Source organism: Pelobates fuscus, chromosome 6 (assembly GCF_036172605.1).
Source record: "Pelobates fuscus isolate aPelFus1 chromosome 6, aPelFus1.pri, whole genome shotgun sequence".
NCBI classification, from domain to species: Eukaryota; Metazoa; Chordata; class Amphibia; order Anura; family Pelobatidae; genus Pelobates; species Pelobates fuscus.
Window position 1 is genome coordinate 199,748,811 of NC_086322.1, and position 27,458 is coordinate 199,776,268.

General features: G+C 43.6%; 1 protein-coding gene across 1 annotated transcript in view; it reads left to right on the top strand.

The window, feature by feature from the left end:
* The first annotated feature begins 2,788 nt into the window (after positions 1-2,788).
* The window catches only part of LOC134615568 (ovochymase-2-like), a 148,592-nt gene continuing 123,922 nt past the window's right edge, over positions 2,789-27,458 (top strand). Inside the window, exon 1 of the mRNA XM_063460113.1 lies at positions 2,789-2,935. Within this exon, the coding sequence (XP_063316183.1) occupies positions 2,803-2,935 (133 nt within the window). The 5' untranslated portion in view covers positions 2,789-2,802. The remainder of the gene's footprint in view (positions 2,936-27,458) is intronic.

A 27,458-nucleotide genomic window follows, 5' to 3' on the forward strand; every position in this document is an offset into this window, starting at 1 on the left:
GGGGTTAATCAATTGCAATTAGTACAGCCCATGATATATATATATTTTTGCACATAATTATAGCATAATATCAATAAATTTAAATTATGGGTAAGTCTGTTGAGGGGAAGGGAAATATATATATATAATTTTTTATTTAATTAAATTATTATTTACTAAAAAGAAGAAGCATTAGACAGACAGACAGTGATGATGGTTCACGTGCTCTAAACTAGGATGCATTGAATTAATCAAACACACACACACTCAGTTGCTTTTTCATATTTCTGTGAATGAGCAAAATTAGTTTCACAGTTATATAACAATATACAAATATTATTGCAAACTATTGCATTTTGCCAATGTGTGCTTTCTGTTCTGTCCTACCTAAAAGTCTCTGCCATTGCAGCGGAAGCACCTTAGGGAGATAGCTGCTAGAGATGTGTTTAACTCTATAGTGGAAACATTGCTATATCTACTAAACAGCAGTATTTTATATTTCATGGCTAAAACTAAAGTGAAACTGCAACCAGACCAATTAATTGACATTATGTGGTCTGCCTGCCTTAAATGGTCCTGTAAAGGGCACCTGTCAAGCCCCAAACAGTTTATACTCATACAGATTATACAGATTGAGAAAATGATTCTATCTATACATTGTCTTAGACCTTTTGCTAGCAAATGTCTAGATTAGGAGAAAAACACTATTCAAAAAAAAAAAAATTCTCCTAGCCGTCAATCAATGCATCAGTGTGTCTTGACTGACAGGGGAAGCAGAAAAGACCTCTGCTCTCCTGCCATTGCAACCACGGTGCATACTTCTAGTGCCAGCTAGGAAATATAGGAACAGAATGACGTCACTCCATTCCGATGTCGCCACGCTGGCAACTTAGCCAGTGTGCCAACGTCACTGACGGGATTTTCCCTGATTGGGAATGTGGGAGGAGCTCAAGCCGGCAGCAGGTGATGGCCCAGAAGATAGAAGCTTGAAGATGCTTGAAGATGGCTGAGCTGGAACGGAGGAAGAGTGGGTATATTTCTATATTTTACATTTTTTACATTTAATACACCATGTATCTTTGTGATATTTGGTGTACATTTTAATTCTAGACTGGGCATCTGGACTGGATATGATATGAAAATAATACAGGTGTTCTCTGTAAATGAGATAAAACATGAACAAAACATGAACAAGGCTACCTCAAAAACAAGTTACTGAGATTATGCCCATTGTCAGTGTTTTCCCAATTTCTGTTTAAGCTAATTAATAAAGAAGGACATAAATGACAGTGCACATAGTTCATGACGCCCTTTGAATGTAAATGTGCTTGTAATCCAGCGAATACTGTTGAAACGTGATACACATTATCTGTCTCACCTAACTGTAGGTAACTTTTCTGGATCAACTGATAACAGGAGATGTCTCTTCAGCAAACTATCTGTTCAAAGGTTTTGTGCTTCAGTGCTGTAAAAACTCTCTAAAACATCTTATGCAGAGCAAATGGCAATACTGATTTTGTTGTGACTCTGAAAAATCCAGTTTAGACTAATGGGTTATTCAATGACCAATGTATACTGTATGTTTAAAGAAACAAATACTGTCGTGGCTATGGTGCCAGGAGCGCTCTAGTGCCCTCCCAGGATAAATAGTCTGTTTGTGGTCTGCTGGGCGCTTGCCACCTCTCTAGTACAAGTGGAAGATCTCTTCACAGAGCTAGCCCGGTAATGGTGGGCTTAGCTCATTGGCTGAGAGCATTCAGCTGATGGTCTTGGCAAATGAGCCAACATTACATTGCAGGATTAAACTGAGGGCAACTAACAGAAGCTCCGGCTCTCCTGGAGGCTGTGACAGGCACCCAGTGGACCCCAGTTAAGTTGCCAAATCATTTTCAAATGTTTTTTCTAGGGTTCCTTCAACTTAATGTGCCAAAAATGATACCTTTATATTGTATCTATATTGTAAGGATTCCGGTAACTCTTGCACTCATTTCGTCCATCCTTAGAATTGTTTTCATTCTGAAGAACTCTCACTTTTACTTACTGCTATGACTTAAACTACCTCTTATAGAGCTCAAGATCTACGTTAGCGAAACTGAATCTTGGAAAACATGTGCTGAAAGGGATGAGATTAAATGCACTGAAACCATTTCATCCAATTGAATTAGTTATAGTGCTTAAAGTCCCCTGGTTTTGTCCCTCCATACAGTGTTAAACAATTTTAAGCCATTTAACACTGAATGACCACCCCTGGCCACCCACAGCCTGGCTACTTCTGGAGGTATAGCTAATGCAGGGTTTATACTCTTCCTTCTAGCCATATAATTCATACCAGAAACAAGTAATTGAAGGTGGTTAGCTGACAATCTCAGCCAGTCACAGCAACCTTATGCTGCTCTGGATACAGCTTCCTGGTTAGTCCAGACTGCACAGAGACGATGGGCCGCTGGGGACGCTTGTTTAGCATTAAAACGGTTTAATAATGAAAGAAATGATGGTTCGAGGGGACTCCAGACACTATAATCACTTCAAAGAGATGAAGCATTTATAATACCTATAGTGTTCCTTTAATCTATAAAGCACAGAAACATATTATCTTTAAGTCCATATAATCACTCCATGGCAATTAACACATACTTACAAATAAAAAGAAAACATGTCATATGATAAGCCTGTGAAATGGACTGATCAAGGTGCACTGTAATATAGATGCTCTTGATTAAGTATAGTATTTACTCAAACCGTTATAGCCATTTTCTTCTCATCAGCACAGAGAGCTCTAGCTAAGTGAGTCCACACAAGCTGTGGACTCCAGAAGGGAGAAACATGTCATCTAAAGGACTGACAACTTTGGAAAAGGTTTTGATTGCCCTTTTTGTTCTTGTGACTGGTATCTGCATTGCTTTCATAGCGCTCTTCTTTGTCAACGATTCGAAGAGTAAATCATCTGAGAGCAATGGTAAGTATTAACTCAGCCTATACAACATTAAGATTGCATATAGTTTACCACCACCATCAGCAACCATAAAAAGCATGTGACTCGAAGACAACAAAGAATAAGATTAAAGAATAGGCTACTAGTCCAGGCTCATTCCATCAGTGACGTATAGTAGGTTTCAATTTTGTAAGAGTTTTTCTTGAAAAGTTTGCAAGGGCACGTACAGTGATTATGAGACGGTCCTCCACTACAGGCATTTGTTAGACTAAATGATACATGGACTCCTGGTCAGATGTCCAGACAACTTTACTCTTCACCCGTGGGGCATTTGAGTCCAACTTGTGGGTACCTGTAACATCATCTGAACTCTCAAAGAAACTGTTTCTTGCATATTTGAATACTCGGATGCAATTAGCTAAACTAACACATCAGAAAGTATTGCTAATATTAATCTATTATGAGAAAGACTGCTAATATTAATTTCTGAACTTTTATTTTCCTTAAACATAGGGTTAATAAAATGTCAGATATGATAATTGCATCTGAAGTTAATAAGCAGTTATATTTACCGTTTTCAAATTAAGGGAAAGTGCCGAACCAGGGGCATTGAGGGAAAGCTGCTACAGACGGCTGGGCAGGGAAATTCCTGAACAGGGTCTTAGACCTGGACCATAGTCGGTGGGCAGGAGGCTAGCTTCCACACTCCTCCAGGAGTTTGTGGCAAACGTTCGTAGAAAAGAGTGTTTGTCACACAGTCCTAGCATGCGGGGCAATATATCTTAGGGTATTTCACAATGCCAATAGGTTGAAGCCCTGTTATAGCTCTATTATAGTGGGTCCCAATTTCCTACTATCCTGCCATCAAATTCATCTGGCCTCAGATGAGTAACACGGCCTTCCAGTCACAATGAAAAGACTCTCATGAGGGTGTTTTACAAATGTTTTATTTCTATAATCGGCCATCAAGCTACTGGTAATCTTACCACTGACATAGCTACCTTTCTTTAATTATTTTAGTTTATGCTGATTAACAGCATTTAAAATGAATCCAATCATCCTCTTACAATTACACAAATTTGAGGAGAACAGCCAGTCTTTCTTGTTCCAGAACGGGTCTTTTCTACCAATCTTAGAAACATATAGAAACATAGAATGTGACGGCAGATAAGAACCATTCGGCCCATCTAGTCTGCCCAGTTTTCTAAATACTTTCATTAGTCCCTGGCCTTATCTTATAGTTATGATAGCCTTATGCCTATCCCACGCATGCTTAAACTCCTTTACTGTGTTAACCTCTACCACTTCAGCTGGAAGGCTATTCCATGCATCCACTACCCTCTCAGTAAAGTAATACTTCCTGATATTATTTTTAAACCTTTGTCCCTCTAATTTAAGACTATGTCCTCTTGTTGTGGTAGTTTTTCTTCTTTTAAATATAGTCTCCTCCTTTACTGTGTTGATTCCCTTTATGTATTTAAATGTTTCTATCATATCCCCCCTGTCTCGTCTTTCCTCCAAGCTATACATGTTAAGATCCTTTAACCTTTCCTGGTAAGTTTTATCCTGCAATCCATGAACCAGTTTAGTAGCCCTTCTTTGAACTCTCTCTAAGGTATCAATATCCTTCTGAAGATAGGGTCTCCAGTACTGTGTACAGTACTCCAAGTGAGGTCTCACCAGTGTTCTGTACAATGGCATGAGCACTTCCCTCTTTCTACTGCTAATACCTCTCCCTATACAACCAAGCATTCTGCTAGCATTTCCTGCTGCTCTATTACATTGTCTGCCTACCTTTAAGTCATCAGAAATAATCTTAGGAAAATTGGACATCTGTGAGCGAAGTAAGGTTATACTACTAGCTCACCTGTTTATAAAAAGACTGACAAAGAAATTATAACTTCTGACAAAGAAAATAGATAGATCAAGGTTCAGGGTAATATAGATGCAGTTGATAAAAGCTAAGTATATATTTGTAATGGAACAACCCAAATACATTCCGAGTCCATGAACTGTCAGATTCAGAGGGAGAAGGATGAAATCTAAAGGATTAACATCATTGGAAATAATTTTAATTGCCCTCTTTGTTCTTGTGTCTGGTACTTGTATTGGACTTATTGTACTTTATTTTGTTGATAATGGAGACCCTGCATCAGATACCGGTAAGTACTAAATATGTTTCGATATTGATGAACTTAGATTCAATTTTCATCTAATTCCAGTTGTTTTATTTTAGCAATGAATTAAGAAAAAAGTTCACACTTCCATAGTAGTGGCAAAACTAGCTAAATATTAGGAATATACTTTCTACATTTTAATTAAATGAAAATCTGCTAATTTTGAAAAACACATTTAAAAAAAATATACATTTCACTTATTAAACTTATTAAAAAAATATTTCAACTTTGTGGTTGGGAGAGATATGTTGCCATAAATATAATAAAGGCAAAACAATGTATTAATTTAATCCTGACGATAAATGCAAAACAGATCCCAAAAAAATAATGCCACACAAAAAATTATTCTTCATCCTTTATCAAAATCAGTCGATGAATACATCAATCTATGCTGCCTGTGCCACATGAAAGATCTTCTACAGGATCAATATAGGATTAAAAAAAAATCAAAAGCCTCAACACATGTTTCAATACACAGAAAGGCAACATTTTAATACTTGTCTTTCTCAAGCCTTTGTTTGTCGAAACATTGCCCTTCTGTGGTGACTGAATAAACCACCACTATAATATAATTTTACTTAGATTTAATTTTTTTGCAGGGTGATAAGGCTTCTGCTTTTTTTCTTAATCCTTTATGTTATTGTATGCATGCCTCTGTCTGTCTGTCTGTATCACCAAACACAAGGTAAGACAGTGTCAGTATGAAAGAATTTGTTCTCTAAAGCCAGCAGCTGAGCATTGTGGGAATGATGGTTAGTAATGGTTGAATGCTCCCGAAAGTTATTTTTTACTAAATCAATGCTTTGAACTTATAACTCAAACTGGAACTTGTGAAAAGCTCGATATATCTTTAGTTTGCCATAACACAGGTTCTTTTAAAATGGTACATAATACAAATGTCTTTCATAGCTTTGGCACACAAAGGATACATAGGTTGCTTTATGAAGCTTTGATGTCACCTTCAACACAGAATGTGACAAATTGAGTAGTGAGATAATAACAATGTACACCTTCAATAAAATCATTTTGCAGTAGGCTTTAATCTACCTAAAAGCTGATTCACAAGAATTAATCCTACACGCGATTTCTTTTTTTGTGTTTGAGGTCAGAGACATCCTATGTTTTGATGTATTTCTGTTTAACAGTTGAACAAATGCACTCTTTTTTTTCTACAATCCTTCAATTATGTTGCAGGTACTTATAAATCCATGCCTGGTGGTTGGCTCAGTAAGAGGGATTTTATTTGGAATGGTCAGATTAGTATATTCCAGCTGACACAAAAGTTAAGATAGAGTATTTTGTATTCATTTTCTGAATAGGCAGCCAACAACATAATGTGCGTGTTTAAAGGTCACTAAAAATTCATCTATAATGATTGGACCTCTGAATTGTAAAATGTGGGGTATAATAGTCATGTTGAACAAGCAGCCTGCTTAGAATAATTTTATAACACAGACATGTGGGCCACAGTTATGCAATTTAGTTGTCAAGTCAGTTATATTGTCCATTTCTATATTTGATAAAATGGCACTCCTTATCTTATAGGTAAAAGGAAAGAAAAGCAATAATAAAAATATATAATACACACGTTTGCCTGTAAAGGATCTAAATATTGTATATGCAGAGTGAAACAATATTCTTGTATATGCAGAGTGAAACAAGGCTGCATGCAACCCTGAACCGCTTGTAATGCGGCCCATTTGCCATCCAGGCTGCCGGGCATTGAGGGAGGCAGGGAGTCCATTACTTACTGTGCTCTTTCTGCACAGCTCTCTTGTGCGCCCATAGGCGTGCGCAGCCTGTAGCATTAGGGTGTGCACCCTAAAGCACAAACACACGCCGCGTGTATATGTATTTTTATATACACATACACACACATATATATATACATACATGTATACACACAAATACAAATATACATAGGTGCAGTGTGTGTGATTGTGAGCAGTGCAGCGTGTAAGGGGTGCAGTCTGTGTGATTGCGAGGGGTACAGTGTGTGTGTGTAATTGTGAAAGGTACAGTGTGTTGTAATTGTGAAGGGTGCAGTGTGTATGATTGTGAAGGGTACAGTGTGTGTAATTGTAAGGGGTACAGTGTGTGTAATTGTGAGGGGTACAGTGTGTGTGATTGTGAGGGATGCAATGTGTGTGGGGTACAGTGTGTATGATTGTGAGGGGTGCACTGTGTGGGCGACAGGGGGTAGGGGGTGGAGGGGCAGTGACAGGGGGTAGGGGGGTGGAGGGGCAGCGACAGGGGGTAGGGGGTGGAGGGGCAGCGACAGGGGGTAAGGGGGTAGAGGGGCAGTGACAGGAGGTAGCAGGGGTAGATGGTTAGTGACAGGGGTTGGGGTAGAGGGGCAGTGTAAGGGGTTAGGGGTAGTGACAGGGGTTAGGGGTAGAGGGGCAGTAACAGGGGGTGTGGGTGAGTGGAGGGGCAGTGACAGGGGGTAAGGGGGTAGTAACAGGGGTTGGGGGTAGAGGGGCAGTGACAGGGGTTGGGGGGTACTGACAGGGGTAAGAGGGGTTGAGGGGCAGTAACAGGGGTGTGGGGAGTGGAAGGGCAGTGGCAGGGGGTAGTGACAGGGGTTAAGGGGGTAGAGGGGCAGTGACAGGGGTTAGGGGGGGTAGGGGGGTAGTGACAGGGGTTAGGGGAGTGGAGGGGCAGTGACAGGGGGTAGGGGGGTAGTGAGTGACAGGGGGTAGAAGAGGGTGGGGTGGGGGGCAGTGGGTAGAAGGGGGTGACTGAATGGGGTGGGGGGCAGTGAGTAGATGGGGTGGGGGAGCAGTGAGTGACAGGGGGTAGAAGGGGGGTTTATAAATACCTGCCCTGGTGGTCTCTTGTGCGCCCATAGGCGTGCGCAGCCTGTAGCATTAGGGTAGAGGGGCAGTGACAGGGGTAGAGGGGCAGGTGACAGGGGTTGGGGGGTACTGACAGGGGTAAGAGGGGTTGAGGGGCAGTAACAGGGGTGTGGGGAGTGGAAGGGCAGTGGCAGGGGGTAGTGACAGGGGTTAAGGGGGTAGAGGGGCAGTGACAGGGGTTAGGGGGGGTAGGGGGGTAGTGACAGGGGTTAGGGGAGTGGAGGGGCAGTGACAGGGGGTAGGGGGGTAGTGAGTGACAGGGGGTAGAAGAGGGTGGGGTGGGGGGCAGTGGGTAGAAGGGGGTGACTGAATGGGGTGGGGGGCAGTGAGTAGATGGGGTGGGGGAGCAGTGAGTGACAGGGGGTAGAAGGGGGGTTTATAAATACCTGCCCTGGTGGTCCAGTGGGTGCCCTCTCTCTTCAGTCTGCAGCTCCGCTGGGAGTGAGCTGCAGACCACATGGTGAGTCTCGCGATCTCCAGGCAGAGCGTTGCCGCGGCAACACTCTGACAGGCTGGAGATCGCGAGACACCTCAGTCTGCAGCTCACTCCCGGCGGAGCTGCAGGCTGAGGCCGGATCTCTGTCAGGGCAGACTGACAGGAGGGGCCTCGCACCCAGCGGCATTGTGGGCACGCCGCCGGGCCCCCTCCTGTGTCGGTTCGAGGACCCGACATGTCAGTCTGCCCAGAGGCAGTGCAGCACGGAGGTGTGATTAGGGTGTGCCCAGGCACACCCGGCACACCCCGTGCGCACGCCTATGTGTGCGCCCTGCAGTGAGCCAGCAGCTAGGATAAAACATCATTCCAGCATCGGCATCACTACTGAGCGGGCGAGTGACCTGTGCCGGAAGAGCAGAGTGATCCCATGACAGGCCACCAGGGAGAGGATCCACTCCAGCCTTCCCAGAGCAAGGTAGGGAGACTGGGTGGTCCTATTAATTACTAAACCTGTGTGTATGACTGTGATTTTTAAATCCCCCAAAAAATCATGTATCAACAATTGCAACTTCTCCAGGCATCTGATTAGTCAATAAAATAATTGGTGAATAAATGGGCTAACTGGTACATGCCACACATCAAGCTATTGCTGGTTGTCTCATGTATATGTGTAAATAATACACACAAAAAGGTTTAGTGCTTGGGGATAAGTAAGATAAGATTGGTAAGCTAAGGGTGGCTGCTCAACAGTCCAATCTGGAGCCTCTCTGCTCTGGTCAAATGGAGGGTACTTGCAAGGAGAGATAAGAGTTGTGCCTTGAAATCTTCTCAGGTGGCATATGGAATGAGACAAAGGGGACAATGGAGGAGTATATAGTGTAGCATGTTGGATGAAGTGGAATATAAAAAAAGGGATGCAAATACAGTCTGTAGAACTACCAGTTAGCTCGATTTATGTGTGCATGATTGCTATAGTCCCCGCTTAAGAATGTGCAGTGGATATCTTTATCCAAATGTGTAGTCCCAAGTGTATGTAAAAGAAAGAGAATACACACCATATAGTGTAGTATATTTGGATGGCACAGGCTGAGCAAGTAGATAAGTGAAAATGCACTCAAATGAAGTGGAGCCCCTACATAGCTTCTATTTCCCACGTGTCTTCTCTGTAGTTTAGAGAAAGAACAGAGGTAGACATATAGTGCACACTGCTATAAAGGTAAGTACAAATAAATAGCAATCTACTTACTGGTTTAGAGCAAATATTGTTTTTTCTCAACCTATGAAGCTTGGGTGATACATTTTCCACCAAATAAAATGGTGTTCAGAAGGCAATATACTAAAAAGTCAATTTTGATATTTATACTGATATAATGTAAAATAAATGAAAATAATAAAAACAAGCAGTAATAGCACCACGAAGCATGGCTTTCTCAAAGTATTACAGAGACCTAGACACCTATTCCTATAGCAAGTGACAATTTCAAACTTCTCAGATATATAATGTCATTGTCACTTAAATGGAAAAAAATAGCATAGAAAATGCAATCAAAATGATTTCATTTGTAAATAAATGAGATTACAATTTAATATCAGGTATGTAGCAACAGGAATACCATAAAGTGAGCAGAAATAGCTGAGAAATATAAAATCCAAGATGAAAAGGTGTTCGAAGCAATGCGCTGGTCACATGACTTGCGGATCGGGAATGACATAAGGCCAAAGAGAAAGGAAATACAAATCATTATATTAATAAGGCAGGGACTGAGGAGTAGAATAACCTGGGATACCATAAAACAAGAAGAATTAGCACTGAAATATATGAAATAAATGAAGAAAGCCAAGGCTACAAAACCCCAAACAAACATTTTAACACAGCTATTAGAAAACGGTAAAGACCAACAAATTATAAATAAATGAGAATATCTATATATAAATATATATTGCACCCATCTATTCTAGTTATAAGTATTATACCTAGAATCCACAAAAGGGACCGTGTCCAAATACATGGCTACATACCACCAACAATCAGTTCAGAATATGAGATCTTATTTGAGAGATAGTATCAGTCTACAAAGTCTTAAAAATATACAATGCAAATCCAGTTATATCCTAGTTACTATTGACGTCCAACCACTATACACCATCATTCTCCATAATATAGTATGTAAATCAGTTAGAAACATTTTAGAAAAAGACAGGCAAACCCCCCTGAAACAAATCAATTTTATTATTGAAGGTTTAAAAAAGATTTTAAAAAAATATATATTTTTTTGTTTTATGATTCTTTTTTCTCACAAACACAGGGTTCGCTCCCAATCTCCTTATGGCTTGACTGGGAAATTTTAGTCATTTGGACAGGAGACAAATGGGTCGCAAACCTGGTCCTATACTGTCAACAAAACAATGATTTCATTTTATCTAGAATGGTCCAGAGACAGATCTCACCGAGTTTTTTTTGACAATCTCGTTTTTATTGAACGGTTTTAGAACAGTGGTTACAAGTAATAAAGAGTACATATAGGATAGGCAGAATGGTTACAGACATGCGTGCTGAACAAGGGTAGAGTCATTGGTGAAACACATTACGTTCACTTGGGTTACACTATTGTATCCAAGCCTGCATGTACTTGCCTCGCGCCTCGAACAAGAGAGTGCCACTGGTAGGAGGGAGATTCAATCTCTCTGTTGCGCCTTGCATGCCACGTACAAGAGGGTCATATGAAAGTGTGCGCTGTGTCTTACTGCCTTTAGGTTCTAGCCTAAGTAGTGGGTTGTGGGTGGTAAGGTCAGGTGGGCCCTAGGTCGGGGTTTGGTCGTGCGAGGTCGAGATCGCAGTGTTGCTGGTGTCTGTTGCCATCTGGCTCTGTGTTCGACTGCCCTGGGGGGGCGGGAGTTAAGTGTGTATCACCACTAGCTCACCAAGTTTTTTAATACTAACAACAGACGGATAAAAGTAAGCTCACATTTAAAAAAGGCAAACATACACTATATAGATCTGAAAGTATACTTTGAAAATAATATCACAATCACTAAAACTTTTTTAAGAAAGTACACAATTATACTTTAGTAGGTTTCATTAATTGTCATTACTCTCCCTGGTTGATTAGTATTACCAAAAGTAAACTAATTAGATTAAAAAGGAACTGCACAAATGTAGATGTTTTTAAAGAACAAGCCAGCACTCTAAGAAGTAAACTCTTTGAAAAAAGATATGATGCAGATAGCATCGAAACTCTAATCAAAAATATTGGAAATAGTACGCTCCCGATTATATAAAAAAAAGTGTGAAAATGAGAGAGGTCATAAATAAATATTTGGAAATACTAAAAGAAAAGGATACCCTAAAACACATTATCCTAGAAACAAGAAAAAATATTTTTAGAGGAGCACCTAATCTAAAAATATTTTTAACGGAAGAAGTGTACAAAGCCCACACATTAAGATGTCAAACTGTTTTAGCATGGTAAGATAAATGACATGGGTACCCACAACACATCTGCAGGGCCACCACAAAAAGGGGTTAGTCCAACCAAAAACAGTGTTTCAATAAAAAGATTTTTTTAAATTGAGTAACCCTTACTGGCATGCCCCACATTAAAATAAAGAAATAAAGCACATTTTATTAAAAATCCTCTGTGTTTGTTGGTGACATCACAAACAGCGTCCCCCACATGTGTAATCATACAAGTAGCCTCCAAACACATGTGTTTGGAGGCTACTTGTGTGGTTGTGTTCCTGTATGTCAATGTGTTGAGTTAGAATTAATCATTTGTCATGTTTTACCTATTGTACTGTGCTGCAGAATATGTTGGTGCTATACAAGTAATTGTAATAATTGTGTTTGTGTGTATACGGAGGCTGTATGCAGCATTGCAATGATGGGAAAGCCTCTTGTGATGTATGTGTAGGGAGGCTGCATGTAGTATTGAATTTGTGGGGATGCTGCTTTTGGGATTATTTGCATATGTGCAGATTCCTTGTGGGTGTGCGTGTGTGGATGGAGCTGTTTGCAGTGCCCTATGTGAGTGGAGAGGGCTGGTTGTGTTGCAGAGTGTGTGTGGATAGGAGCTACTGTATGTGTGTAGGATAGGGGCTATAGAAGTCATCTGGGGATACAGAGGTTGCAGTAAGTGTGGATTGTGGTTGCAGTGCATGAGGGGGAAATGGGCTGTAGTAGGTGTAGGGGGCATAGGCAGTGGTGTATCCTGGTTTTGTGCTGCCCTAGGCAGGACAAAACTCAGGCGCCCCCCTCCCGCCCGCCCACCCCCACCCAACCCTTCCCACTGCCCGTGCCACCCCCACCTATCCCTTCCTCCACCTTCTAAATACACACACACATTCACTGACAGATACGCATACACTAGCTAACAGAAACACACACTCGCTAACAGAAACACACACACTAACAGACACACACACACACACACTAACATACACACACACACTAACATACACACACACTAACAGACATACACACTAACAGACACACACACACACACACACTAACAGACACACACACACACTAACACACACACACACACACACACACACTAACACACACACACACACACTAACAGACACACACACTAACAGACATACACACTAACAGACACACACACACACTAACAGACATACACACACACACACACACACTAACAGACATACACACACACACACACACACTAACAGACAGACACACACTAACAGACACACACTAACAGACATACACACACACACTAACAGACATACACACACACACACACACACACACTAAGAGACATACACACACACTCACTCACTCACATATTTAACACATATTTGTTTTTAAAATTTAACCCCCCCCCCCCCCAGCCTCCTTACCTTTGTAAATGCTGGGGGGGTTCTCTTCCTCCTTCGGGGTCCAGTGGCTGCTGGGCGGGCGGCATTGGCGGGCGGAGCTGGCGGGCGGCTGGCGAGGGAGCTCTTCCTCTGAGCTGTCTGCTCAGCTCCCTCGCGCGCCGCAGAGTGAGGCTGGGAGCCGGAATATGCCGGCACGCGAGCAGACAGCTCAGAGGAAGTGCTCCCTCGCCAGCCGCCCGCCAGTGATGTCCGTTAGCCGCGAGGCTAACAAGACATTTGCCCTGGGCATTTGGGGGCGGCTTTTTTGCCGCCCCCTGGAAAATGCTGCCCAAGGCAAATGCCTTGTTTGCCTCGTGGCTAAAACGTCCCTGGGCATAGGGACGGTAGTGTGTGCATGGAGGGGATAGTGGTGTAGGGGGTACTGGAGTGGTAGGGGAGGAATCAGGTGCTGGAAGGTAAAGGTGCTGTAGTGGGTCCAGTGAGGGATTGGGGCTGTAGTGAGGGCAGGAAGTGATAGGGATGGGGGCTTAGTGGGTGCAGGAAGGCATAGGGTCTGTAGTGGGTATAGGGACTACACTGTAACACTACTTCCTCCCCCACAATGCCCCAAGTTGTCACACTGCCCCCCTCTAAGACACTGTCACCTTTACCACATTGTCACACTCCCACACACTGCCCATTCCAATGGTTAGCCCCAACACTGTCACTTTCCCCACAAACTGCCCTCCCACATTGTCACCCTCCTCACAAACTGCCCCCACACTTTTACCTTCCCCACACAATGTTCCCCTCCCCATGTACTGCATACTGCAGGGAGAGTATTGGGCAAAGCAGGAGCAGGGAGAGCCTGGTGTATGAGGAGCAGGGAAAGCCTGGTGTATTATTATTATTATTATTATTATTATTATTATTATTATGATATTTATATAGCGCCATCAAATTCCGCAACGCTTCACAATGGGTGGACGAACAGACATGTAGTTGTAACCAGACAAGTTGGACACACAGGAACAGAGGGGCCTGCTCAATGAGCTTACATGCTTGAGGGAGTGAGGTAAAATGACACAAAAAGGATAGTATTAGACTAGTGACAGTTGCAGAAGAGGAATCAGTCAGGAGCTGTTAACAGTTTAATTGATACGCTTTTATGAAGAAGTGGGTTTTTAACGATTTTTTGAAGGAGTGGAGACTGGGTGAGCATCTAAGGGAGGAGGGAAGCGAGTTCCACAGGAACGCTGCAGCCCACGAGAAATCTTGAAGGCAAGCATCAGAGGTGGGAGTACGGACAGAAGATAGACGTAAGTCTTCAGCAGATTGTAAGGGCCTAGACGGGACATACTTGTGTATAGGTGGGAACAGCATTATGTAGAGATTTGAAAGCAAGAACCAGAATTTTAAATTGAGCTCTATATTTTATAGGAAGTCAATGTAGGGACTGACAGAAGGGTGAGGCATGGGAGGTGCGGGCGGACAGGAAGAGCCTCGCTGCCGCATTTATTATGGACTGTAACGGCGCAAGTTGGGAGCACGTAAGACCACTGAGAAGCGGATTACAGTAGTCAAGGCGAGAAAGGACAGTGGAATGGACCAACACCTCAGTCGCATCTGGCGTTAAGTAGGGGCAGATGTGCGCAATGTTTTTGAGATGGAAATGACAGGATTTGGCGATAGATTGAACATGAGGCTTGAAGGAGAGGTCGGAGTCAAAGAGAACACCTAGGCAGCGAGCCTGCGCGGTGGAGCTGATGGTAGCACCGTTGACTTGGAGGGAGACAGACACAGGAGTAACAACACTTGAGGGAGGAAAGACCAGAATTTCAGTTTTGGTCAAGTTTAGTTTAAGGAAGTGGGCAGCCATCCAGTTAGAAATAGCAGAGAGGCAGTCAGAGACACTAGTCAAGAGGAACGGGGAGAGATCAGGAGAGGACATGTAGATTTGCATGTCATCTGCATAGAAATTATATTGGAAGCCAAAGGAGCTAATGAGTTTACCAAGGGAGGCAGTATAGATGGTGAACATTAGGGGACCAAGGACTGAACCTTCGGGGTCACCAACAGAGAGGAGTTGGGGAGAAGAAGCAGAGTCAGAGAAAGAAACACTGAAAGAGCTGGGAGAGATAGGAGGAGCACCAGGAGAGAGCAATATCTTGTAGACCGATATTGTGGAGGATGAGAAGAAGCTGTTGATGATCAACAGTGTCAAAAGCCGCAGACATGTCAAGGAGAATTAGGATAAAGTAGTGACCACAAGATTTTTCAGCAAATTGATCATTGGATACTTTGGTCAGAACATAGAACAGCAGAGGGAGTGAAGTTAGGGGAAGTATTGTAAGGGGTAGTGTATGAGGTATGAGGAAGTGCAGGGAGAGTCTGGGTAAGTATACTTTTTATATCACTAAAAGCTCATGTATCCTATTTACTGAATCAGAATCCGTAGTTCTGAGCACTTTGACATTGTGTTAAATGATGCACATTGGATTTTTCATCTCTATACTCTGTAAAAGAGGGGCCTAGAAGGTTTGATTTGCACTTTTACTTTTACTTGCACAACCAGGTATTTTGAAATTGGCAGGATTCAAGACACCTATCAGATCTCATGTAAAATTGATCTATTCATTAAAGAGTCATGGGATAAAATGAACTAAGACAAGACACAAAAAGCATATAAAGCAGCTTTTCTTGTCACTTTACATGGCATTTGGCTTTACAAACCATTATATGTTAAGTAATTTAAATGATTTAATCGTAATTTTTAATATACTAAAAAATAAATCACCAATACACATTTTTTAGACTCTTCTCTAGTGAGAGGTGTGTCCAATGCAAATACAATTCAGTACTACTGTAGTAGACAATATATTGCAGCCATTTGTCTTGTGATGACAAATACAGTGCCTGTTATAATCAGCGGGAACACATTGAAACTAGCATAGGGACTGGATTTTGTCATGTGTCCTTCAGGGGTTAAAGAGGATTATGTGTCCTCACACCAGTCTCATTCAGCCCATGCCGGTTTGTGGCAAGCAGTCATCAAGGGCGGGCGGGTAGGGTGTCAGCAATAAGTCCAGTTGTGGGGGTCTCAGTGGTAGGACCTCTCATCCATCAGGACATGCTCTCTTTCCCCTGAGCCATGAGAGGGACCTCCGTCTGCGCCTTGCTTGGTAAGAGTTTTTGGAGCCGCTGAGGGACAAGCAGGTCGTGCTTGTTGGGAAGTCCCATTCTGAGGCAAGGGGATGTGAGTATTCACGCCCACAATCTGTGGTTTTATTTCCCTCTGTGTAGGTCTCCATTTTCTTCTCCGTCTAGGGGCCGCTTTGGCTGTGCAAGGGGGAGTCCCACCTATGTGGCACCGGGTTGCCGGGCGGATCCATGCCGCCACTTCTTTTATCGCCCTCTTGAAGGCCTGTCTCCGGGCATAAAGGTTAGTCCACAGATTGGCATATAGCTTGTCATAGAGCTCCTCTGTGTTCTTGGGTGGTTGGTGCAGCGTGCGGTTCATCACAGGCTGTGTCTTGCTGTAGGCTTTGTTGCTTGGGTAGGTCGTGTCAGGGTACCTGAAGCCTCTACCTCCGAAAGAGGTAGAGACTTAGTAGTTTACTCCTCCAGCAGGTCGGCTTCCTCCATCCCTCGCGGCTCTCCTAGAGACTCTCACGCCGGCCGCGAGGGATCCGTCTCATTTTATGACGTCACGCACGCTGCCCGACGTCATGACGTCAGTCCGGACCGATCTGTCACTCAAGTGACTGGAAGCCACTCAGGACTCGTCGGAGGCGGGTATACTCACTGTAACCAGGGTATTTAAACCTGTTTCTCCCATTCACTCATTGCCCTGTCGTGGTTCTAGCCTGTCTAGTCACACAGTGCTCTGGCGATTTCAGTTATTCCTTTGGTTCCGACCCGGCTAGTTTGACTTACTCTGTTTCCCTCTGGTATCCTTGACCCGGCTTGTTCCTCGCTCACCTGTCCTCTCGTTCCCTCGACCTCGGCTTGTTTCTGACCATTCTCTTTACTCTCCGTACGTTAATCCGGCCATTCTGAGGTCCGGTATACGTACCCTGTCCTGTTTGTACTTTGTGTGTTGGATCCCTGTCCCGATCCTGACATTACGACAGGGCCAATGGATCCTGCAGGTACAAACAGTCAGGTTGGTCCCTCTGATTCCAGGTTTGACGCCATGGAACACAGAATGGACCAGATGGCACTAGCACTACAGGCGCTATTATCTCGTGCCAATAACCCACCTGAGGAGATCCGTACTACTTCCATCTCTCCTGTAAGTTCTGGTCTAGAGGTAGCCACTGTAGGTGCCTCTTCCCGTATTACCCCACCTGTATGTTATGGTGGTTCACCGGAGAAGTGTCGTGGTTTTTTGAACCAGATTAGTATCCACTTCGAACTACAACCTCGCTCCTATCCCACAGATAGGAGGAAGTTGGATTTATTATCACCCTACTCATTGAGAAAGCTCTGAGATGGGCCAACCCACTATGGGAGAATGATAACCCATTGGTATATAATTATAATGCCTTTGTAGCTGCATTTAGAAGAACTTTTGACCCTCCTGGTAGGAAGGTTAATGCAGCCAGATTACTGTTGCGCCTGAGACAGGAGAACCGAACACTTGTGGATTATGCACTAGAGTTCAGGTCTCTGGCGGCAGAAGTCAAGTGGAATGAGCAGGCTTATATAGATGTATTTTTGAACGGGCTATCAGATATTATCCTTGATGAGGTTGCTACTAGGGAGCTTCCTGAGAATTTAGAGGACTTAATTTCGTTCATTTCTCGTATTGATGAGCGTTTAAGAGAGAGACAGAATACTAGAGAGAGGAACTTCAGACCTGCCTTTAAATTAGCCCCTACATTTCAAAGTCCTGAGTCCAATACCTCACTGTATCCTGAACCTATGCAGATAGGCAATACTCGCAGTACAGGAGAAGGGAGGGTTTATGTATGTATTGTGGAGCCAGAGGTCATTTGCGTCTGAATTGTCCTACTCGCTCGGGAAACGCCCGCACCTAAGTTTCTCTAGAGGACAGGCCTTGGGTGTTTCTATTTTGTCCTCTACGCATAATTATAAAGATCACAGGCTTCTGCTACCAATTTCTTTAACGTGGGAGAAGGGAATGCTAAAGACCATGGCCTTGATAGATTCCGGAGCTGCTGAGAATTTTATCGACCAAGTCTTTGCTACTAAACACACTATCCCATCCCAGTTAAGGGATACACCCTTGGCCGTTGAGGCCATAGATGGTAGACCTTTACTTGAGCCTGTTATCTCTCGTGAGACTATACCCATTAACTTAACTATTGGTATCTTACACGAGGAGAACTTATCACTTATGCTCATTTCATCTCCTTCTGTTCCCATAGTCCTGGGCTACCCATGGTTAAAGAGACATAACCCTATTATCGATTGGGAATTAGGGGAGATAATCTCATGGGGCCAGGGTTGTCAGGAGAGGTGTTTACGCAGGGTGTCTCCATTGGCTATGATTAACACACCAGATAGTTCTACCCAGTCTACAGGGAGACAGATACCTCTTCTGTACATAGACTTGAAAGCAGTGTTCGATAAGAAGAACGCTGATACACTACCCCCACACAGGACCTTTGATTGTAAAATTAATCTTTTGCCCGGCACCATGCCCCCCAGGGCATGAGAATTCTGTTTTAGAGGAATATATTCAGGAGAATTTAGACAAGGGATTCATTAGGAGATCCTCTTCTCCCGCCGGGGCTGGATTTTTTTTTGTTAAAAAGAAGGATGGCTCACTCAGACCATGTATTGATTACCGAGGTTTGAATAAAATAACCATTAGGAATGCCTATCCGATCCCCTTGATTACCGAGCTCTTTGATCGGCTAAAAGGTTCTAAGATTTTCACCAAGTTGGACCTCAGAGGGGCATATAACTTGGTGAGAATTCAACAAGGTCACGAGTGGAAGACGGCGTTTAATACCCGCTACGGGCATTATGAGTACACGGTCATGCCTTTTGGACTTTGTAACGCACCGGCAGTATTCCAGGATCTAATTAACGAAGTTCTTAGGGAATTTCAACAGGATTGTGTTATTGTATACCTGGATGACATTCTCATACACTCTAGAGAGATTGAGACCCACCATAGACAAGTCAGAAAGGTATTACACAAACTTCTACAACACGGCTTATACTGCAAATTGGAGAAATGCAGCTTTGACCAGACCCAGATAGATTTTCTTGGATACGTGATTTCTGGGGAAGGCTTTAAGATGGATCCTGACAAACTCCAGTCTATTCTAGATTGGCCATTGCCTAAGGGACTCAAGGCTATCCAGAGGTTTATTGGGTTCTCCAATTATTATAGGCGCTTCATTAAGGGTTACTCTTCTATTATTGCACCTATTACCAATATGACCAAACAAGGGGCTGATACTAAGACTTGGACTACTGAATGCTTTCGTTGCTTTCAAAAATCTCAAAGAACTTTTTGCTTCTGCTCCAATATTAGTCCATCCTGATACATCCTTGCCGTTCCTACTTGAGGTCGATGCCTCTGAGACAGGAGTAGGTGCCGTTCTCTCACAAAGGTTGGGGGTGGATAAACCGTTACATCCTTGTGTTTTTTTTTCCAAGAAACTTTCTGGGCCTGAGAGCAGGTATGACATCGGAGACAGGGAATTGTTAGCAGTCATTAAAGCCTTGAAAGAGTGGAGACATCTATTGGAGGGCACCTTACATCCGGTTACTATTTTGACGGACCACAAGAACTTGTCCTATATTGGGGAGGCTAAGCGTTTGTCCTCTAGGCAAGCTCGTTGGTCCTTATTCCTGACTCATTTCAATTATGTACGTACTTACAGACCTGGCTCTAAGAACTCTAAGGCCGATGCTTTGTCTCGACAATATGAACCTTTCACTGTATCTGAACCGATTCTTTCTTCTATAGTTCCTAAATGCAAGATTGTTGCTAATACGAATCTCAGGATTCATTCCCCGTTACTGGCCGAGATCATTAAGCTGCAACATCTAGCACCTAAATAGACTCCTGAGGGTCGACATTTCGTTCCTCCTACTCTTCAACTGGAGCTGTTGCAATGTTTCCATAACAGCAAGATGGCGGGACATCCTGGTATCCGCAAGACGTATGCTTTGATTTCTAAAGACTTCTGGTGGCCTGCTTTACGTAAAGATACTAAAGATTTCATCGCTGCGTGTGAAGTGTGTACTAAGACCAAACAACCTCATACGCTCCCAAGTGGATTCCTGCATCCCTTAGAGGTACCAGAGAAACCATGGTCTTGTTTGGCCATGGACTTTATTGTCGATCTACCTATCTCTAAAAAACAGACTGTTATCCTCACCGTGGTTGACAGATTCACCAAGATGGCCCACTTCATTCACTTGCCTAAACTTCCATCCTCCCAAGAGTCGGCAGTGATATTCGCTAGGGAGATTTTTCGCTTACATGGGATACCTTCCCAAATCGTATCTGACAGAGGGTCCCAATTTGTTTCCCGTTTTTGGAGATCCTTTTGTTCTCAACTAGGTATTAAATTAAATTTCTCTTCTGCCTATCATCCCCAGTCTAACGGAGCTGCTGAACGTACTAACCAAAAGATTGAGCAATATCTACGTTGTTTTGTTTCCGAACACCAGGACGATTGGGTCGGTTTGATTCCTTGGGCGGAGTTTGCGCACAACAATCTCGTTTGTGACTCTACTCATTCAAGCCCCTTCTTCATGAACTATGGCTTTCATCCATCTATTCTTCCCTCGGTTTCTCCTTCCCAAGGTGTACCGTCGGTTGATGTACATGTTGCCAATTTGAGGAAGTTGTGGGATCAGACTCGACAAATTCTTCTACACAATTCTATGCTGGTTAAGAAACACGCCGATAAACGTAGAAGGGCGGCTCCGATTTTCGTTCCAGGCGATAGAGTATGGTTAAGCACTAGGAATATTCGGCTTAAAGTTCCTTCCATGAAATTCGCTCCTCGATATATTGGCCCTTACAGGATCTTGACTCGAATTAACCCAGTGGCGTATCGTCTAGCTCTCCCAGCTGCCTTACGCATCCCTAACTCCTTTCACGTTTCATTGTTGAAACCCCTAGTTTGTAACAGATTCTCCTCCACGATCGCCCCTCCTCGCTCTGTTCAGGTGGAGGGTCAGGAGGAGTATGAGGTTAACTCCATCATTGATTCTCGTATCTCTCGGGGGAGAGTACAATATTTGGTCGACTGGAAGGGATATGGTCCTGAGGAGAGAAGTTGGGTACCACAAGAGGATGTTCATGCTCCTCGCCTTCGCAGGGCGTTTCACTCACGCTTTCCGTCTCGTCCCTGTTCCTTCCGCCCGGTGGGCGTATCTGAGAGGGGGGGTACTGTCAGGGTACCTGAAGCCTCTACCTCCGAAAGAGGTAGAGACTTAGTAGTTTACTCCTCCAGCAGGTCGGCTTCCTCCATCCCTCGCGGCTCTCCTAGAGACTCTCATGCCGGCCGCGAGGGATCCGTCTCATTTTATGACGTCACGCACGCTGCCCGACGTCATGACGTCAGTCCGGACCGATCTGTCACTCAAGTGACTGGAAGCCACTCAGGACTCGTCGGACGTGGGTATACTCACTGTAACCAGGGTATTTAAACCTGTTTCTCCCATTCACTCATTGCCCTGTCGTGGTTCTAGCCTGTCTAGTCACACAGTGCTCTGGCGATTTCAGTTATTCCTTTGGTTCCGACCCGGCTAGTTTGACTTACTCTGTTTCCCTCTGGTATCCTTGACCCGGCTTGTTCCTCGCTCACCTGTCCTCTCGTTCCCTCGACCTCGGCTTGTTTCTGACCATTCTCTTTACTCTCCGTACGTTAGTCCGGCCATTCTAAGGTCCGGTATACGTACCCTGTCCTGTTTGTACTTTGCGTGTTGGATCCCTGTCCCGATCCTGACAGGTCGCAGTTTGGGGGTAATCGTCCCCATCGAGGACCGGGATATCCCCCGCAGGTCCAGAGGGGGGGGGCTGCAGGGCTGTATCAGGGTCACGCTTATGAGTGGGTCCTGTGCTGGGAAATCGGGCGTCTCCCCCAGGCTTCAGGCCCCGCTCGTGTTTAGGCCGCGTGGCTGGTCTGTGTGGAGCCTCATCGTCCCGGTGCCGGACCGGTATCATTCTGTTGCTCGTTTTGTTGTGAGTTGGTCTCCGGTCTCCTTGTGCTGTCAGCGTTAGTGGGTCGGTCATTACTTGCTCGTTTATGCGCTGCATGGCTGGAGCTCTGAGAGTGTGCGACCGGCCATCACGTCTATCAGGCCCAGCCCCTCAGCTTCTTTTATTTTTATTCTTTTGGCTTTTCATTTGTACAGGTTTTGGTCTGGAAATGTGTAAATTTGACAGATTTTTTTTTCACATTTTTAGATTTAATTCACAACCTATAACTCATCACATAGAAAGGGATTGTGAATTGTAATTCCTAAAAGTGCTTGTTTTGCTATAATTACGGAGATAGTTTTGGGCAGTATTAGCATGTCGATGACACAACAGCCGCTATGACATATATGAGACCAAATTACAAAGGTTAACAGTAAGATAATATTTATCTGCTATCCAATATCTTAAGGCAACAAATGCAAGTTTGTAAAGTATGCAGTATATCTCCTTATCTTGAAATGTTCTAATACTAAAGTTTTGCTCGAATGTTCTCCCCTTATTATCATCAAAGGAATTATGAAAAAAATTATTAGAATGTAATGGAAAACGTTTTGGCGATATCAACAGCAATAAGGGAAACTTTGACCTCTGTCACACGTCACACAGTGGACCTGTTGTTCAGAAAAATGTAACCTTTCAAAGATCAAGACAAGTCATCTTAAATTATCTCAATAAGTCATAGATTAGAAATAAAAAAGAAAGAATATACTGTTGTTTTTTTTTGTTTTGTTTTTTTCAATATTCTGTTAAACTCCCTTCTTTCCTTTGTTAAATAACATGAATAAGAATGTGTATGTTGTAAGATACAAATGGAAATTAATATTTGTGATATAAGATAGCATCAGTGACAGATCACAACTATTTCTTTAAATATATATATATTTTTGAATTAAGTTTTGTTACTTACATTTTACAAATAATAAAACAAATAATACATATTTGTAAGTTTTAATTTAATAATTTTTTTGTAATTCTTTATTTTATTCGTGCATAGGTTAAACAAGCCGGTTTACACTGCCACAACAGCTGGAGCAAACTGATCTTAGACATAATATAACAGTTGTGTGGCATTGAAAAAAAAACATTGCACATTTTTTGTAAATGTAAATAAGCAAGATTAAACCTAATGTCTACATGTCCCAGCAGTGAACAAGAAGTATTAACGTATGTCATGGGTTAGGTAGACATAGGGGTGTCTAAGCAAATCGCACATCTTAAGCAGGGAACATGCTAGGTAGTCGATTGCGATAACATGTGAGGGAGTCCACTGGGGTGTGCTTCAAAAGAGTGAAGGTATCTCTTACTAGGTGCTTATAAAAAAATAAAGCAAAAACAAAACATAACACAGCATTGCATAAGGAGAAGACAGCTTGGTTTTAGCATCTTAAGGTAGCATCGCTATAATATGGGGCATTGTTAGCGTTATAAGTGTACAGGATGCCAGCGGGTCACAACCTCAGCCAATTCCCTGATTTGGGAGGCAGTGGGCAGTCCCGAGGTATTTTCAGAAAAATAGCACAATTTTATAGATTATTGTCGCATGGCAAAGAGTTACATCCTATCTTATTATTATTTTTTTTTTTTTTAATTCTTTATTTTAGTTGTGCAAAAGCTTGACAGGCAAGTTTACTATGCCACGATAATAATTACAGGCATTTCAAAAGACATATGTCTGTGGCAATTAAGAACAAATGCACATTTTTTTTTTTTCAAGAGTAATAAACAAGCAAAAACACGGTATATCAGATAATGAGATGGCAGTAGGCACACGTTAAACATATCGAAAAGACTAGCGATAACAGTGTTTAAAATAAGTGAATCTATGAACATGTTAAATTATATCTAGAGCTAATCTTATGTGCCAGGTAAACTTTACAGCGTATGAGGCACTAATATAGGATTACAAACTGTCATTTTTGTGAGATGATAATTCCTAGGCTCAGCTAAAATAGAAGATGTGGAAGTTTAGGTGAGACATGTTTGATAACAGATTTGTGACTCCGCATGTACATAAGTTGCTGATTTACATGCTTACCATGTCTGTCCTATGTGCTGTAATTACAGAATGAGTGTGGGGCGTCAATAGGGCATGCATGGCTACCTACGATTAAACTAAAAATAAAAAAAAAAAAAGGAAAAGGAAAACAAACAAGAAAAAAAAAAAAAAAAAAAAAAAAAAAAAAACTTTGCTGATAAGACTTGGTTGAACTCGGGATCAGGACAACCTGTAAGCTGTCAGACATATAGGCTATTTGGCATGAAGTTGGCCAGTAGCAGTCTATCTAAAAACTCTTAAGGCATTAATATTGTCATGCAGTTATCAGTGATATATGCAGTGGGTATAAACGTTTTGGTGGGGATAATGTCCTGTCTACTTTCTGGTTGTCAGGGTAGCGGCCAGTTCCTGGCGTAGGTTGATTTGTTCAGCCGATGCCGGCTCTGGATGTTGGGCTGGCAGGCTGTGTTTGCGGGTAGGCTTGATGCCCCAGTGAGCTTCTTTCTCCAGCGGATCGTGGAGGGGCCCTGCTCTTGTATCTCTCACCAGTAGAGATCCGTGCCGCTTCTTGGGGAGCGTCGCTGCCGACTGTGTGTGCCTGTAGATGTGGGGTTGTTCTCCGCTGGTCCTGGGTTACTGGGACCGCCGAGTGGTGGGCGGGTCGGGCTTGCATGGGGATCTCGCCCTGGTGAGTGTTGGTGCATGTGTTGGCACCTGGGGGACATTGCTTTGGTTCCCGCCATGCTGATGTCCGGCGTTGCCTCTGGGGCCTCTCTCTGGAGGTTCGTGGGGAGTTTCTGCCCATCTGTCGCCTGATTGCCGGTCTGATCCATGCCACCGCTTCTCTCCTCCTTAGCCGGAAGGACTGCTCTTGGCTGTGAAACCTCGTCCAGAGGTAAGTACAGAGTTTGTTAAAGAACTCGATTGTGTGCTTGGGAGGCTTATACAGTGTGTGCTTTGTCGCTGGGCGCGTTGGTGCCGCCATCTTTTTTGAGCCTCGTGAGTCCTGCTTTGCTGTAGACTTTGGTGTTTTATCGGGCAGCGTTGCTGGGATGGTTGTTCCCAGCGTGGACCGGGATATCCCCCGCCGGTCCAGAGGGGGGGGTAGCAGGGTCTTGAATTTCTCATGCTGGTGACCAGGTACTGAGCCGGGAGGTCGGCCGCCCCTCCCTGGCTTCAGCTCCCGCTCCCTTTTAGTCCGCGTGGCCGGTACAGGCGTACCCGTGTCGTTTCTGCTCGGAATTAGGATCATCCTGCACTGTATACGGTGCCTTTCCGTTTTCCAGACCTCGTGTGCTAAAGGCTTTGTTGAGTCGTTTAGAATAAGCGTTTCTGCATTATTTAATGTCGGAGCTCTCAAAGCACACGTCCGGCCATCTTGGCTGCTAGGCCCCGCCCCCCACATCCTATCTTATTATTAATGAAGGTAGGAAACAAGATTAGCTAAAAACAAAATCTTGATAGAATCATCTCTATGTCGAGATCGATTAAACTGCCGATTATGCATGAGAGAAAAGCAACATAAAGATTAATTATGACAGGCTAAGCTTACTGATTGTACGGTCATTGTTGGCTATAAAATAATGAAATGGAAGCAAACTTAACAGGCTAAGTCTCGAAGGTGAGGTTTTGTACGGGAGTCCACCACATTGTGAGTGTTGGTGATTCTTATGTCTGTGAGTTCACCGCATTGCGCCCCGCTGCATCCGGGATCTCAGTGTGCCCTTATCCGGTTCCCAGCCTGAGGGGAGATTGCAAAGCTCTAGGCAGGTGAGTCCCCGCTGGTGGAGTGTCGCCGTTGCGGAGTTCCGCTTGTGTATATTCACCACACTGCAACGTGGGCAGCGGCTGTTGGCAGTTGCCATCTAGAGATTCTGTGGGAGTCAGTGCCCTGGCACCATGGGCCTTGTTCTGGTTTCCTGCTGCAGCATGTCCCGTGCGCCCCAAGCGACCAGCTCTCCGGTTCCTTCTTGTCGTCCGCCTTATATGTAGAGGGTCTTGTAGAGCACACTGCGTGGAGGTCTTGAGGTTGCGTCAGCACCTTGTGAGCAGGTATGTAGCCCTAGATCATCTGGGTATGCTGGTGCAGATGTTTGGTTGCCATTAGTTGTGTGCCCTCCCTCTGCCTCCATCCGCTGCGGTGAGCAGGTTTGTTGCTGATTAGCGGAGTGCATGGGAGCTTCGCGTGGGAGGCGGTCCGGTGCGTGCCGGACTGCTGGGTCAGAGACTTGGCTGTAATCGGTTTGCATGTTTGCTTGAGCTGCGGAGTTATGTCGTGTGGAGCCCAGGAGCTCATGAAGCATGCTTCCATTCAGCCTGTCAGTCAGGCTCCTCCCCCCCCCCCCCCCCCCAGTAAGTTTTAGTTTTTTAATGATGATATCTATTCAATACTTAATTATTTCTATAATTTAATAAAAAAAGAAGACATGACTGCCATTGGTGTTCTGTCTCTCTCTCTCTCTCCATTCTGACAACTCTCACCTTTAAATAGTCTGTACATTAACTAACTGTGCTATCGCAGTCACTGATAACCTGATTTATTTTTATTAGCTGTGACCTAAGTGATATTTTGGTCTAAACTATGGGCTAAAAATATCAATGCTAAATGTAAAAATAAACATCCTGTGACATGTATCTGCACTCTGCCCTGTTCGCCCGCTGTGATTCTAGCACTATCTGTCACAGTTACTTGCCTTCTCTGCCTTGGCCAAGGACGACAGAAATAGACACAATAAAATATGAACACGAGCTGCTGGCGAGGATTTACAGATTGGAAGGGAGACATAGAAACAGCAATGAATTATCGTTAAATATTAAAGGATGCAAGCGTCATCTCGGAAATACCAGTGTGTGCATTTACATGAGCGTCACACTTTAATAATAGTGGCACAGCTTTAGCATTCAAAATCCATTGTTACCTAGTAACAACAGCAATAAAACAATGCTGCCTAGACCTAAATTGGGAATGCAAATGTAAATCCAATTCACATATTCAGTTAAATGCAATATTATATTTCAAGCCAGCACTCACTGCCATTATTTACATCCTCTACAGTT